Genomic DNA, 16,389 nt, shown 5'->3' with positions numbered 1-16,389 from the left:
CCGAAAGCTGGGAACAGGAACAGGAGGAGGAGCTTCTCAACTGTCAGACTGGATCCTGCTAGATCAGAGCAGTTAACCCACTCACTCATGACCACTGGCCCCTCGACCCTCAGAACAGGCATTCAGGTAAGCCAATGCCCTTTCTCTCAAGGGCCCCCTCTTGACTTATTATCCCCTCCCCCAGATCGGGGTGGGCAACTATGGCCCTTTTATGACTTGTGGACTTCAATTCCCAGAATTCCTGAGCCAGCCATGTTAGCTCAGAAATTCTGGGAATTGAAGTCCACAAGTCATAAAAGGGCCATACTTGCCCACCTTTGCCCCAGATGATCCTAACAACAAGGAATGAGTATTCTCTCATGCTACTGGTGATCCAGGAACTATTTTCTTTGTCAATGCTGTCCACTGGAAATTCTGAATAATTTTTGGTTTTGTTTTTCCTAAAACTTTGGCAGTCCTCTCATGGAATACCTCAGGAAAGAATACCAGGCCAAAGACTCTGTTTTTATGAATTACATTACCAGGTTTGAGAGGCTATTCCAGGAAAGCAGGTAAATTGCTCTTAGATAGAGACAGGTCCTTTTCCCTGGAACAGGACAGAGCAAACTGGTGTGTGTGTGTGTGTGTGTGTGTGTGTGTGTGTGTGTGTGTGTGTGTGTGTGTAGGATCTAAGTTTACAGATTTCAACTAATGTTTGTTGTAAATCATAGAACAAGATCCATTGGAGCATAATGCAAAGACTGTGTTATTAAAATTTAGCACTGTAGACAAGGATGCATTTTGGCCCCTTTCCTCTTCAATTTAAACATCAACCCTGTTGTAGCCAAAATAATTTAAAGCGCATCATACTCCAAAACTAGCCAACAAATACATTGCAATCTTATTGTAGGCAATTAGTATTTTATGATGTAGTGCTTATATTTGCAGACGTCATTTGGGTGAAAATAAGCTCTAAGTGCCCTAGCCACTTATTAATCTGCGCTTGAAATTAACCTATACTAAAATAAGGAGCTTAATTTTTGCAAAGCAAACAAGAAGGCTAAATCACCAAAGCAAGCCAAAATATTTAAATATTTGGAATTGGTTTTTCATAGCTATACCAAATGCAATGCATACCAAAACTATGTAATCCAAAATGCACAAAAATCAATATCATCTGTATAATCTTTCCATTTCATCAGAAATGCACTACTTGTCCCTGCAGCATTAAAACTTTAATTAACTGAGAATGCATATCCAACTTTTGTTTGGTAATTAGGTGGGACCATATAGCTTTTTTTGCCCCTCTGGAACGTGGTACAAAGTATTTAGGAGGGAGGGGAAGTTTAATTACAATAAAAACAGTTACATGGATTTTTATTATTCCTTGCTAGTTATTGTTTTTTTCTCCACTGATTAATTATGGGGTGTTTTTTTTTAGAACATTCAGGCTGCTCATTGCAGACAATTCTAAATCAATATGGAAAAACTGTAAAAATTGCAAGAATGGATTCTCATCCATCTAATAAAGGGCTATGATCAAACATTTCTGCATTCAAGCAACATGCTAGAGATTTTGAAGTACTATCCAAGAACAGATCTTGAGTAGTCTCTTTTTTTAGGCTGCCAAAATATTTAAAATTAAACCAAATAACTGTCTCTAAACTTCTGAAAAATACTAGCATTATGACGTTTCAGCTTCTTCTCAGCAGTTATTCTTGAAAGCAGATAGAAAAACAAAAATTATTTCAGAGATAAAAATATTTTTTATCAGAGATTCTTGTGGAGAAGAATCCAAACAATCTCATTCTTAATTTATTGCACTATATATCACAATGTAAGGGCCCAATTTTCTAACTCCTTATCTGGTGAATAATTCAATTCTGATTTATGCTTAGTTATTTTTTTTATCAGACCAGTGAAAATCTGCTTCCTTCAATATGTCTAAATTATATTATAAAGTCTGTAAAACTAGGCACACATGACTACCTCAATGACCCAGTTATAATTTGTTGTCTTGATTTTATTTATAAAAAGAAACTGTCTAATTTTTAAAATTATTTGTTAAGTCACAGAATTTTGATCAGTGACCATAATGAAGGTTTTATCAATGATTAAATCATTATGTGTCAAAACCTATCAGTCGATTAAACTTGTAATTCTTAAATAAGTCTCCCAGGTAGACCAGACGGGGAAACACTATACAAAGAGCTAATTCTACTTTATTACAAGGCTACATTAACATAATCTTGCAAATCTGAAAGTACAAATGTCCTGCTGTTTCTTTTTACAGATTAGTAAAAGAGATTAGTTAGGGCAGATCCTTTCCAAGTTTCTTTCTCTGCCCATTAGTCAGTTGTGACTCCCCCTCTATCTTCCACAATCATTCTCTCATTCCATTATAGACAATTGGTAAAATATCAAATTATTTGCACAGTAAGACAGCTATCTTATTTTGGTTCTGTATATAATGAGAGATTTTTTTAAAAAGGAAGAAAAAAACAATTCAATCAATAGATAAGTCAACAAGCAACTAGTGGACAAGATGCAACTTTAGCAATTTACCATTAGAATAAGCTTGACATATTCCGACATATCCTGAATATCCCTAATGATATTAAGTGTTTGATAATCAATTAATTTATATTTCAGTGCAAATATCCCCAATACATATAATTAAAATATAAACAAATAAAAAGACCCCTCAACCAATCACGACAATAACATTTCCTATATAGTCAAAAATTTCTGATTTCTGCCAGAAAGCTATTCTGAAGAACAGGCACTGCCCGTGAAAACTACAACTGCCTTCTAGCTCCACCTCCTCTCTCCCCAATTAACTTCACCGAAGTGGGGAACAAGTACTTGTTTTTCCCGAGATCACTTTATTAGTAAGGTCAATTTTAGCTGATATTTGCAGTCCTGGAATCAATTAGCACCAAGCCACAAATGGCTTTATGCATAAAAATAAGCACACTAAATTGCATCCAGAAGTTTATCAGGAACCAATATGAGCTCAATCATATTATATCACACATTTATAGCAAGGTATTGGCTAAATTCTCCAAATTTCACTCTTAACACTGCCCTTTGATAAATCCTATCAGTATGCAGCTGGAAGTAATGTTCAGACCTCTTTGTGCCTCTTCCTACCCTCAAAATTGTACAATGGACAAAAACTAAACCCACTTTAGCTTTAACCGCTGCTGTTAGCCAAGAAAACAATATGTTTTTTTCCATTCTCCTCTAATGCAGTCTAATGTCAATTCGTTTTAAAATTTAAAAGAACAGATGCAAGATAGACACTTTCACTATAAAGCATTTCTTCATAATAACCTCAATTTCCAAGTTTCAATCTGTACTTTTATTATTTACAGCCTGAATAAGGGAATGTTTACTATATTATGGACATGTTCAGATCATTCAAATAAAGCATAGCACTCACTTTGTTTGGATCATCTAAGGAACACGAAATCGTTTCCAGTAAGTGTGGGTGGAGTGTGGGAAGGCGAAAATGATACTTGCTGTATCAGGTCATGATACTTGCTGTATCAGTTTTAATTAAACATGTCCATAGAGTTGTGAGAATCAAGACTGAAGAAGCAAATTAAAGAAGGAATGTAATGTTATTTTGATATTCCCAAAAAGTATGGAGTAATAATTGCTTATTCTGCTTCTGTAAAAAGTGGTAGATGCTAGTTCAAATGTAGGATAAAATGTGTGTCATTCATGAAACATAAAAGGAAATGAAACAGCGGTGAAATCCGGCCGGATCTATCCAGCTCGTGCAAACTGGTAGCGCTGGTGGCAGGAGGTTCCGCCAGGACGTCATTACATCCCGTTTTTGACCCTCTGCGCATGCACAGAAGAGGCGTGTGTGCGTGCATAGCACGCACGTACATAGTGTGCGTACGTGTATAGCATGTGCATGCTCCCGCTCACTCCCATTCCCTAACCAATAGCGAAGGTAAGTGGATTTCACCGCTGAAATGAAAGCTATTCAACCTGTACGTGGCAGTGCATTCTTTTCTCAATGCTCGCTTACTTTCTTCATAAATAACTGTTTGAGAGTTTTATCTAATATCATCGCCATGCTGACCAAACTGTTATTTTTCCAAGATCTCAGATAATTGCATGAAACACTATTTATTTAGGGCATGAAATTGTATAAAGAATGAAATGGCAGTGAAGCTTAAAAGGATTTTGCTGAGTATATACTCAGCTGTGATCTAATAAATAACAGGATGATACATACCCATCTTGCTATTCTATTTCAGGGTAAACAGTGTTATTCCAAATGTAAAGAAAGATTAAAATGTACTAGAAAAGAGGTTAAAGGCAGGAAGTAAAAAGGGGAAAAAATCTAATTAAATTAAGTTTACACCCACATCATTCACTATGCTTTTCCATGCCTTTTTGTTTTTATCTTTGCTTTCAGTACATCCAAAAACAAATTAATATATTACCCTTCTCTTCCCCCCCAAATATTTTTATAGAATCTTTTGCTCCTTATAACCATACCTTTTTTCAACCCCTTTACTCTTCCATCATATTTCATTCAATTTGATCTATCATTGTTCTTCCACATTCACTTGCATTCTCTTTTTGTTTCTGCTTACCTACTCAATTTTTATTTCTCTAACGTAAAGTTGATAGAAGGATTTTCTTACATATAGCCATTTTCACTTCTTTCAACCAATATTCATTCTTTAAATAGATTGCTACTTTTCTCCTAACATTTTAGTAAACATTTCAGTAAGGTACAATATTAATTTCAAATTCATTTGTTTAACTTGCATTCATTCACTTCATTTTTTTTAAAATAAAACATAATACCTTGATCTTTAATTTTCAGATTCTTACTACTTGTTGCATTGTATGATCTAACACTTGCTACAAATCATTTATGTTGTCAGGCAACAACATGGCATCACCTATACACAAGAGCACATACATGTTCATGTGCCCAACCAACATTGCAAAAAGTATTCTTTATAATTCATCCATAACTACAGTAAACAGCAAAAAACATCACACAATTTTCTTTTACTCCCTGTTCACTGTTGGACCATTTGATAAGCATTCCAATTCTTCTCATGAATGCTTTTCTATTACCCTATATCACTTTTGATATTGTCCTTGATATATTGTTCCAAACCATTTGAACAATTAAGACGAATCCTTCCTAAATTTCTTCCTCTGACTGTTAATCCACTGGGGGCTCCTCCCACACTTGTCTGATTGTTTCTTATGCAGCATCATTTCCCTGTCCCCCAAGGTCATTCACACATTCCCCCAAGATCATCCGATTAGCTTTGTGCCAAGGCAGAACTAGTCAAACACTCAATTTCCAACCTGATGCCTTTATTACTACTCAAACAGGCTTTCTTCATGCCACATTATTTTAAAAAACCATGTCATATTTTAGATACATATATTATTTTAGTCCCTGATTTATCTCACATTCCAATATTTTGATATGCTGTCTAGAATCAAAAAATTATTTTCAACTTGCTCCAACATCTATGCAAAAACAGCAAATATATAATCATATATAAAGCTTCATTTTTAAAACTAAACTATACATTAAACCTTTTGATTGCTGTAAAAGAGACACTGAAATCATTTTTTTACCAATTTATCTTGTCATTTAAATCAAATGTATTATCTGTGATCAGTGTCTACTACATAATAAGGCAATAGTATAAAACATTTTAGGGCTATATAAAATGCTCACATTGTAAAATTAACTTAGTTGATGATTTAAGTTAGATGTAGATTTTGCATAAAGTACAGGAAGTCCTTGACTTACAACAGTCTGTTTAGTGACCATTCAAAGTTATAACTGCACTGAAAAAAGCGACTTATGACCATTTTTCACATTTATGTCTGTTGTAGCATCCCCATGGTCACAAGATCAAAATTCAGATGCTTGGCAACTGACTCATATTTATGACGGCTGCAGTGTCCAGGGATCATGCGATCACCTTTGCAACCTTCTGCCCAGCAAAGTCAATGAGGAAGCCAGATTCACTTCACTGGGTCACTAATTTAACACTTAACAGTGATTCACTTAACAGTGATGGTAAGAAAGGTAGTAAAATGGAGCAAAATTCACTTAACAAATATCTCACTTAGAAATTTTAAGCTCAATTGTGGTCATAAGTCAAGGACTATCTGTAACAGAAAATTTAGAGAGATTTAAAGTAACAGAGTCATGAATATCTGAAAGTAAAAATAGTAAGTTCAATTTATTAGAATTATTAGAAAATCTGTTAAAATGTGGGCTTAACTGGCATTTAAGAGAGAGAAATAAAATGAGAAAAGAGAGACTGCAACAGACCTTCTGTGTTACCTATTTGCCTTTCTAGATCTGCTGCTTCTTCTGGTGTTGCACGAGGCAGGACTCCAGGATCACTGAAACTAGTACGTAGCAAGGTCCCCATAACAAAAAAGAACAGAATTGCTCCAACTGCAGGAATTGCAGGTGTAATCTTCTCAGATAAATACGGACAACTGTAAAATAAGAAAAATAAAACATTAAGAATAAGGCCATTTAAAAAATAATGAGTATCCACAACTGATCTTGCAGGGGATGGGGTGAAGAACTACTTCAAAACCATCTATATCTGTGATGGCTAACCTATGGCATGCATGCCAGAGGTGACACGCAAAGCCCTCTCTGTGGGCACGCGCACCATCACCAACTGCTCTTCTGGATTCCATTGCACACATGCACGCCAAACAGCTGATCTGGCATGCGCGGGCAATGGAACCCAGAAGATTCCAGTGCGTGCGCTCCAGTTCCGGCACTCGGCACCGAAAAGGTCATTGATCTATATTAATACTCATTTCAGCAAAAACTCAGAAAATCTGCTCTGATCTCACTTTGTCCTCACTTGTACTGTACCTAAAAAAAAAAATGGAATATTTTTTATTCTTATACCAGGCTCCCACCTCATATCTGGGACTGAGAACTGCATTCAAGTCCTTTGGCTTTAAGATTACATTGGGCACAAAAGGTGTTCACAGCATAAGGAACATTCTTCTATTTAAGAATTTCATACTATATGTTCTGAAAATATAATTAAATTTAATATTCAAAGTAATTTAATTAATATCTTAACTAGTATTTTAAAAAATATTTTAAAATTAATATCATAGCCAGAATTATACACAGCATGAAAAGAGCTGCAGTAACGTGTGACATTAACTATTATATTTACACTACACATATTTATACATTAGACAGAAAGCCAGTTTGGTTCAGCTAGTGGTTAAGGCATCAGGCCAGAAACCAGAATAGTATAACCCCACCATAGGCATGAAGTGAGGGTAAACTCACTTATAGTTAGGGTTACGTCCCCATGAACTCAGAGAACAAAATGAATGTTGCCAATGAATTGGCAGTGCATTGCTATGGTTAGGAGGGGTTGAGTTTTTCAGCCCAACTTTTCTACATGTCCCTGTTAAAAATATTGAAAAATCGCATTGGAGGAAAAACCAACTAAATGTTAGGGTTAAATCATGGGTGAAATTCAGCAGGTTCTGACAGGTTCTGAAGAACCGGTAGCGGAAATTTTGAGTAGTTCAGAGAACCAACAAATACCACCTCTGGCTGGCTTCAGAATGGGGACTGGAAATGAAGATTTTGCAGTATCCTTCCCCTGGAGTGGGGTGGGAATGGAAATTTTGCAGTATCCTTCCCCCTGACACGCCCACAGAACCGATAGTAAAAAAAATTGAATTTCACCACTGGGCTAGGTTCCTAAAATTTGGAGAGCAAAATGGATGGCATCAATGAATTCACAGTCCAATGATATGCTTAGGAGGGGGATGACTTTTTGAGCCCAGCTTTTCTACCTGTCCATGTTAAAAACATGGGGAAATCTCATTGGAGGGTAAACCCACTTACGGTTAGGTTCAGTGGTGGGTTGCCCCCGGTTCGGACTGGTTCGCAAGACCTGGTAGTAAAACCGGCAGGAGACCCCGCCCACGTGATCCCATTGCGAACCGGTAGTAAAGGTAAGTAGAACCCACCCCTGGTTAGATCCCCATGAACTTGGAGAGTAACATGGATGTTGCCAATGAAATTGCAGCGCATTGGTATGCTTAGGAGGTGCTCAGTTTTTCAGCCCCACCTTTTCTACATGTCCATGTTAAATCCATGAGAAAATCCCAATGGCGGGAAAACCCACTTAGGGTTAGGGAAAACGCAGAGAGCAAAACAGAGGTTGCCAATAGATTTGCGACGTATTGATAAGCTTAGGAGGGGTCTCAATTTTTCAGCTCATTTTTTCTACCTGTCCAAGTTAAATACCTGGGAAAATCACTTTGGAGCGTAAACCCACTTTGGGTTAGGGTTAGGTCCCCATAAACTCAGAGAGCAAAATGTATGTCGCCAATGAATTTGCAGAGGATCGGTATGCTTAGGAGGGGGCTGAGATTTTTAGCCCAGCCACTTAGGGTTGAGTTTTGCTGGGGAACTTTAGGCCAATCAGTCCCTCAGCCCATGTTAGGCTTGGGTGACAAGCTATTCAGCCAATTCCTGTCATAATCAAGGAACAACACCTGGATTGATCTAAACAAAGCAAACCTTGTACTTGTGGGAAAACATTACATATGTTTAATGTAAGAAAAAATATCATACATGAAACAATGTGTAAATTCCAATTTCATTTCTAGTATATGTTAATTTTTGTAACTATATTTTTTTTCAAAAAGGTAAATTATCAATATAGTATAAACTTGAGAGAATATTCTCATTTACTTGCTAAACATCATATTATATTATCATCACTTCCAGTTTCAGATGAAAATGCCTAAAGTGATAGAACAATTACACCAATATCTTGATACATATGTAACAATATGCTGAAGTTATTTAATGCACACTATGTAAGTTGTGCCACTTGTTCCCTGCTACAGGAATTGCTAAATACTCCAGGAAATCTTATTTGTGGTTTGCTTTGTGTTACATTTGCAAAAAAAGTTGAGAAAAATTCCTCCCTCTAAATTAAGTGGAATAAAAAGTCCTAGTGTGCATGTAACTCTAAAGAAGTAGCAAACAGGTGTTCTGGTATGCTTGACCATTCTTGCCAGCAGAAAAAATTAAGCAAGTACAATCAAATGACATTTCACAGCAAGCTTGTTTCAATCAAGATATGCTAAAATCCTGACTTTATGTATAAACTGACCATGGATTCACTGTAATAATAACTTGTAATTTATTTCACAAATATTATTGAAATGTATATTTTGCTGATTGAATTTATCACTTACACACTTACATCCATAGAAACTATATTACTATGTCTTCTAAAATAACATATAATTTAGAATATTTATTTGAATTATTTTATCTCGATCTCATATTCAGAGTAACCTATAACTATACTAAACTAAGTATTTCAAATACATACACCAACTAAAATGTATTAATACCTAAGACAGGTAAAATATAAGAATAAGACAATAAATCACAAAGGAAAATGCTCCCAAATGTAAGACTATACTATACTTGGGGGAGGGGGGGGAAGGAGACAAGAAAAGGAAAACAGACTATTTTAAAACTGCAGAGTAGCAAATAAATACTCAAAGGTAAAATCTTATCTCCATGATGGCAAACCTATGGCACCTATGAACCCCAGCCGAGGTCCACCGTGCATATGCGCGCACCTCCCACCAGCCAGCTGGTCTTCAAGTCTCTGCCACACATGTGCGGGAAGGGGGCACATGCACATGACTTGTGTGCCATGCGCAGTGGGGCACATGTGCGCGGGCACTCACATTGCATTTGGGGAGTTCGTGCACATGCGCACCCCCCTGTCCCATTTTGGGCCTGGAAGGCCTCCTGCACCAACCTGGAAGCCAAAAACGGGTGAGGGGGGTGGGATGCATACACGGAGGACGCACACACATGCATGGGGGAGCAGGGCACATGCACAGGGGTGCTCGCATTGCATTTTGGGGGTGCGTGTGCTTTGGGCACTTGGCACCAAAAAAGTTAGCCATCACTGTCCTATCTCATGAAAAAGGCATTTGAAATATGGTGAAACCAAGGAATTGCCATACCAAAAATTTTTGGGACAACATTTAGAAAATCATGTTGGATCTGAAATGACAGGTACTCTTTAATATTATATTTATAAGCTGCTAAGGTTTCACTTTCATTTTTACTGTTTGCCCTTCCTTCTCACACTTAGAGCATAGTGGTACAGATGCATTTCTCTTCAAACAATCATGCAGTTTGTACATAAATTTGCAAAACAATGGGATAAAGGAATATTCCTGAACTTTGTTTTATGATTTATCTCATGGTTACTGTTAAATAGTGTGAATGCATCAATGCAGTGCAAGTTATCTTAGCTTGCAGAGCTTGGATTCATTGAATGAGTTTACCAAAAGTGTAAATATTGCAGAATATACAATTTCATGCTATATAACTAAGCTCCATTTCATGCTGAATAAACTAAATTATTAATGTATCTTAAATAGAAAACTATCTTTAGATAGATTTTTACTCCAAAAGCATTTTATTAAAATAGATTTGATAAAAATAAAAAAAATCCAATTTAAATTTTAAAAATCCAATTTAAAAAATCAGTTTTTTTAAAAAAAATCATTTAAAAAAAAATCATTGATTTTTATCCATCCTGGCCTTTAATATATTAAATTGAGGTATTTAAGTAGTTATCTATTTCCATAGCTTAAATAAAATTAATTAACAGTGAAAACTATGTAAGTACAGAATCATCTCATCCATTTTAATATCAACTATTAAAATGTGACATTTGTTATTTTGATTTATATTACTTATTATGCTTCATGAAGTTTTATGCCAATTTGCAGTAAGAAAAGCCCTTATCACCCATGATGATGTTGTGGCAGGTGGGCGGAGCTTCCCACCGGTTTTACTACTGGTTCTATAGAACCGGACCGGACCGGGAGCAACCCACCATTGGTTTATACTGACATTTTAAACTTGATTTTAGAAATATTTTTACAAAAGTTTTTTTTAATCTTGCAAGCAAGCATGCCTTTCAATAAAAAAAAATCAAAATTCTGATATTGCCTATATCAGACATATTGTCTAACAATAATTAGATAATTGTCTAATACCTGAAAACCAGATCAGGAGATTATTCTTGTCAAATTCTATTTGCTAAATCTGGTCATCCTCTAAAGGGTTTATGGCAAAATGCAATTTTTTTCCTGGTATCAAGCATCTGAGATCTCAGCACATTGCTAAGCGTGCAAGTCAGTGATTTTGTATAACAGGAAATGGATAACATGTGCAGAAGATTTATAAATATTTCTGTTTAGATAAACAAGGTTGAGTCCAAAATGAATGAATTAATCACAACAGCCATTCATGCCAGATGTTTCTAAACCTTCATTTTGGCTACGACATCCACATGTTAGTTATGCCTAATTCAGGAAAAGGCAAACTAACTGCATCTGTTGAATCCTTGATAGGGAAAGGAGGTGAAATAAGAAGTATAGAATGGGAATTCCATTCTTCTTTTTCATTCCTTATTTATCTTTCTTGTATTCATTCTCATTCTCTGTCTCTGTCTCTCTCAACGTAATATTATACAAGAATTTTGAACAAACATACATAATGTTTGTTAAATGCAAATGCATTTAATATTGAATCATTTTTTCCTCACTCCATTTTGTCCTCTGCTACAATTCCTTCTCATTCATTCTCTTATTTGGAAACAAACAGATGTTAGGACCTTCAGATACTCCCTAACTCAACCAAGTATTCCATTAATTGAGTAAATAGCAATAACACTTAGACTTACCATATATACCACTTCACAGCACTTTACAGCCGTCTCTAAGCGGTTTACAGAGCCAGAATACTGCCCCCAACAATCTGGGTCCTCATTTTACTGACCTTGGAAGGATGGCAGGCTGAGTCAAACTTGAGCCAGTGAGGATCGAACCCCTGGCAGCAGAGCTGGGTTTCAGCAGGCTTTGACCAGTTCTGGAGAACCAGTAGCAGAAATTTTGAGTAGTTCGGAGAACCAATAGTAAAAATTCTGACTGGACCCGCCCCCATCTATTCTTGGCCTCCCAAGTCCCTGCTGATCAGGAGGAAATGGAGATTTTGCTGTATCCTTCCCCTGCCATACCCACCAAGCCACGCCCACAGGACCGGTAGTAAAAAAATTTGAAACCCACCACTGCCTGACAGTCAGCAGAATTAGCCTGCAATACTGCATTCTAACCAGTGTGCCACCATAGCTCATAAACCTTTAGTATGCAGGACAGTTGAGTATATTTGTTTATAGCTATTAACTATATACCATAAAAACTCTTATTGTCAGGACCTGCATCAATCATAGGCACGAATTTTTATTTCATTTATTTGTAAAATGTATTATCCGCTCATCTTGCCACGTGCTAATTATGGGTGGAATTTTGAACCTAGGCATCTCAAATGAGCTAATTTACAGAATGTCTCCAAAATATGGACCCACAATTTCCAAAGGAATGAATTTGTGAAGTTCTGGTTACTCCTACCCTGCTGAGCTGCTACTACAGTCACGTGATCTTTAATTTCAAAGTTCTGTGACAGTTTCTCAAACAGTCTTGCAGTCCCTCCCTCCCTCCCTCCCCCACTCAGCAACACTAGCCTGCCTGCTGAGAAGGGGTTTCTGATGTGGTTTGCCAGATTTTCCTTTCCTTAAGGAAAATCAATGGGGAAGTCGGCAGGAAGTCAGGAATCACTCCTGCTCCCACTGCTTTTTTTGCCCACTCTTGATCATTCCATTTCTCTGTTGAGGTAAGGAGATATCTCTGAAATTATGACTCAAGGAGGCATAAGGTTGTTTAGTTTGTCATGAAACCTGCTGGGTTAGAAAGCTTAAATATCTCCAAGCTTTTAGTATTGACCCAGTTGTTATAATTTTGCACTAAAATTGTTTCAAAAGCCTTTTCCTTCAATCTTTTCTTATTTCTCTAATTAATTTTGCCATTTCTGAAATAATTTCTGGGATATATATTAAGATCTGAAGGCAAGAATTAATGTTGAGATGCTGGCAAGTCTAACTTTTCACAACCTATATTCTTATCAACAGAAAAACACTATTTTTCAGGAAGGCTGGATACTGATTTGGTTGCTGCTTTTTTAAAAAAATCAAATTTAGGCAAATCATATAGCTTTAATAAATTCAAATTTAATGAATTTAAAAATACCATGCTTCAAGTTTAAATCAGCATGAAAATGCCATATGTACTTATGTATTTAAAATAATACATAAGTATTATTTATTTATTTATGTATTTATGTATTTATAATAATACATAAGTAAGTAGTTGATTCATCCAGGTTCACAATAAATATATCCAACTGTTTCAGTTTTCAGATAATTAGCAGACGGATATGGTTTTTTTGGCTAAACTTTTTCTACAAGCCACACAGGAAATGATACAGAGTATTTTAAGATGCAACAGTGATACTTAAAGGAGAGTTGCATCATACTCATAATTTTTTCTGCAATTTTACATATTACATGTTATAGCCCCCTTTCTAAAAAAAGCCTTTCTCTGGGGTCTGAGCCCCATTTCATCTCAAAACTGATTTAAACATTCAGAATAACTAAAATATTTTTGAGTAGTTGTTAGAACATTGTAAACTATCATTCCAATATATGATACTATCTTCCTTGCATAATGATGTTTAAAGAAAAACAGGTATTCTTGCATTTTTCATAAACTTATAAGGCAAAACATCATTAATGTAACAAAATATTTTAATGAAATGTGGTGGTGAGAATACCTTGAAAGAGGTTAAGAGTATTCAGGAAGGGAGATCTAATAAAAAGGATTAACTGCTTAATAACTAGCTGCTAAGACAATAACTATACAAATTTTGAGATACAGGGGGACAGTTCCACAACTGCAGTTCTTAGATGGGAGTGAATGCCTGGGTAGAAAGTTTGGAAAATATGACCTGAAGAGGAAAAGATATTAAGAACTTATGTATCTAATATTCTTCAAGGTATTCTTAACATTTACCAACTGTAAATAACAGTGAAATCCACACTATATGAGAGCACTTCTGGTCTTGCACAAGACTTTGTTCTGCGGTTTTTTGGCCTCAATACATTCTAAGTAAATCCCCAATTTTATGAAACAAACTTTGAAAGCAGGTTTCAAGGGAAGGTATGGTGAATAGAAAACTGCTCTGCAAAAACAGAGCTAATGACCACAGCGAATACCAAAGAACTGGTGAGTAGACTAGTTCCTTGTTACCTCTCTGGACAAGGAAAAATGGTGATTACCCACATGTACTCCATACAACTGCTCTTCATGAGGAGATTGTGGAAAGTGGTTTTCCACCAGTTTGAGTACTAGGAGAAGATAAGCTATTCTGTTCACAACCACAACGAAGACTTTTAAAGGGCACTAACTTCACAAATCTCACTATCTAATTACTTTCAGAAATTGCACGTTAACTACTTGTAAGCTATTAGAGACCTTTGGAATAACAAGTTTGAAAATGTCAGATAAGTCTGCCTTTAATCCTGATGTTCTGCCCCAGCTGACGGCTTGGCAGCTATGTTGTCGGTCAACAGGAGCACGTGAGAACTCACAATCCAGGCTTTGAATTTCTGGAGAGCCAAGCGTGCTGCCCTCAATTCTAGCCAATTGATGCTCCGACGTGACTCTGTTGGTGACTACGTCCCCTGTGTTACTAAGTTCTCACAATGGGCTCCCCAGCCCTCAAGACTGGTGTCTGTTGTGACCACCAGATGTTCCTAGTCCCTGAAATAACAGCCCACTTCCATGTGACTGGACTTCCACCAGGTGAAGGAAGTCCACACTTCTGTTGGTACCTGAACTCTGGTAAGGGAACTGCCCCGTCCCATCTTCTGAAACGGTAGTAAGAACCACTGCAGAGGACGAGCGTGGAGCCTCGCTCAAGGTACTACATTGATGCAAGAAATCATATTGCCCAATAGAGTTGAGAGTAAGTCTAGTGACACTGCTCTGCTGGTGTAAATCTGCGCTATCAGATCCCGTATAAGTGCATAAGATGTTGATTGGATCAAAATGCCGTCCAGGTAAGCATGAACCCGGACCCGCCTGGCCCTGAGCCAAGCCCCCAGTGCTGCCAATATCTTTATGAACACTCGGGGCACTGATGCCAGACTGAACAGGAAGGCACGATATTGGAAATGTTTGCCATTGTAGCAAAATCTCAGGTACTGCCTCTGTTGTGAAGAAATCGGGGCATGTAAATATGCCTCCATGAGATCTATGGAGGTCAAAAAGTCTCCATTTTGTACATTCTCCAAGATTGATTGTAGAGAATGCATCCTGAACCTCCAGTATCTCAGAAATTTGTTCAGGTTCTTTAAATTGAAAATCGGTCACAGCCTCCCACAAGGCCTTCTGTATTACAAATAGCATGGAGTAATATCTGTACTTTTGTTGTTCTATATGAATAGGCTCCACTGCCCGAATCGCCAGCAAATGCTGAATAGCGCTGTCCATGATGTTTCTCTTGGCTGTGTCCTGCGATACGAGGCAGTGGACAAAAACCCTTGAGGGGGGATACGAGAAATTCTTGGGATAGACCGGATGTTATGGTCTCCCTTACCCATGCGTCTGTGGTTGTTCACTCCCATTGGTCCACATACAGACCTAGTCGACCACCAATGGGAGCCCTGTGTCTGAAGTCAGCAGGATCGACGAAAGGGGCAATTGCTTCCTCCGCGAAAAGGCCGCTTATTCGTGGGGCGGGCTCTGTTTCTGTCAGAGGACCACTGGCCTGTCTGGTGATACTATGCTGGCTGATATCCTTGCCCCTGAGAGAACCCTCTCTGGGTATGGTTGAAATTTGAGCCCGCATAGGGACGAAAATAAGACCGCCTGAAGGAGGTCATGGGTCTACTATCAAAGCGTCTCGATAAGGTTGGCGATAGGTGTCGCATTGTAATATCTACATTCATATGAAGACGTGTTTGGATGCAATCCCGGCGAAGCCCACTGCCTCTGGATCATATCCAAAAATAATGGGGGTGCAGGAATTGCATCTGTTTCCGTAGCTGGTTCTGCAAATAATAGGTCAGCCGGGTCCTGCTCATCCGGGGGCCCCCATGGCTTTGTGTCTGCAGTGTCCAACTTAGTTGAGGCCTTTGCTTTCAATGTGAGAGCCTTAAACAAGTGGGGGTGGAACAATCCCCTGAAGACGGGCTGTTCCAGTGATAGGCCCTCCTCCTCCGACAGCTCCTGCTCCATTTGCCCTTCCTTGAAGGACCGATATTCATCGGACTCAGAAGGTGAGACCAAAGAAGCAGAGGTGGAAGAAGAATCACTCTGCTGAGACCGCCTCACTCCCTGTTCTGGTAGATGCAGAGAGATGCTCTGAATTGGTGCCTCTGGCCTTAC

The 16,389-nt window shown here is 37.6% G+C and overlaps 1 protein-coding gene across 4 annotated transcripts in view; it reads right to left on the bottom strand.

Annotated features, from left to right (window-relative positions):
- Positions 1–16,389, bottom strand: part of ZDHHC14 (zDHHC palmitoyltransferase 14) — a 68,695-nt gene that overhangs the window by 30,296 nt on the left and 22,010 nt on the right. For 2 of the 4 annotated variants that reach the window (XM_034428570.3, XM_034428572.3), the window contains exon 2: positions 6,323–6,495. In XM_034428570.3, coding sequence (XP_034284461.2) covers positions 6,323–6,495 — 173 coding nt within the window. The remainder of the gene's footprint in view (positions 1–6,322; positions 6,496–16,389) is intronic. The other 2 variants (XM_034428571.3, XM_034428573.3) reach the window with 1 other exon arrangement.

Source organism: Pantherophis guttatus, chromosome 1 (assembly GCF_059756535.1).
Source record: "Pantherophis guttatus breed Tessera chromosome 1, ASM5975653v1, whole genome shotgun sequence".
NCBI classification, from domain to species: Eukaryota; Metazoa; Chordata; class Lepidosauria; order Squamata; family Colubridae; genus Pantherophis; species Pantherophis guttatus.
The sequence above is the reverse complement of the archived record's forward strand: the minus strand, read 5'-3'. Positions and strand labels throughout refer to the sequence as shown.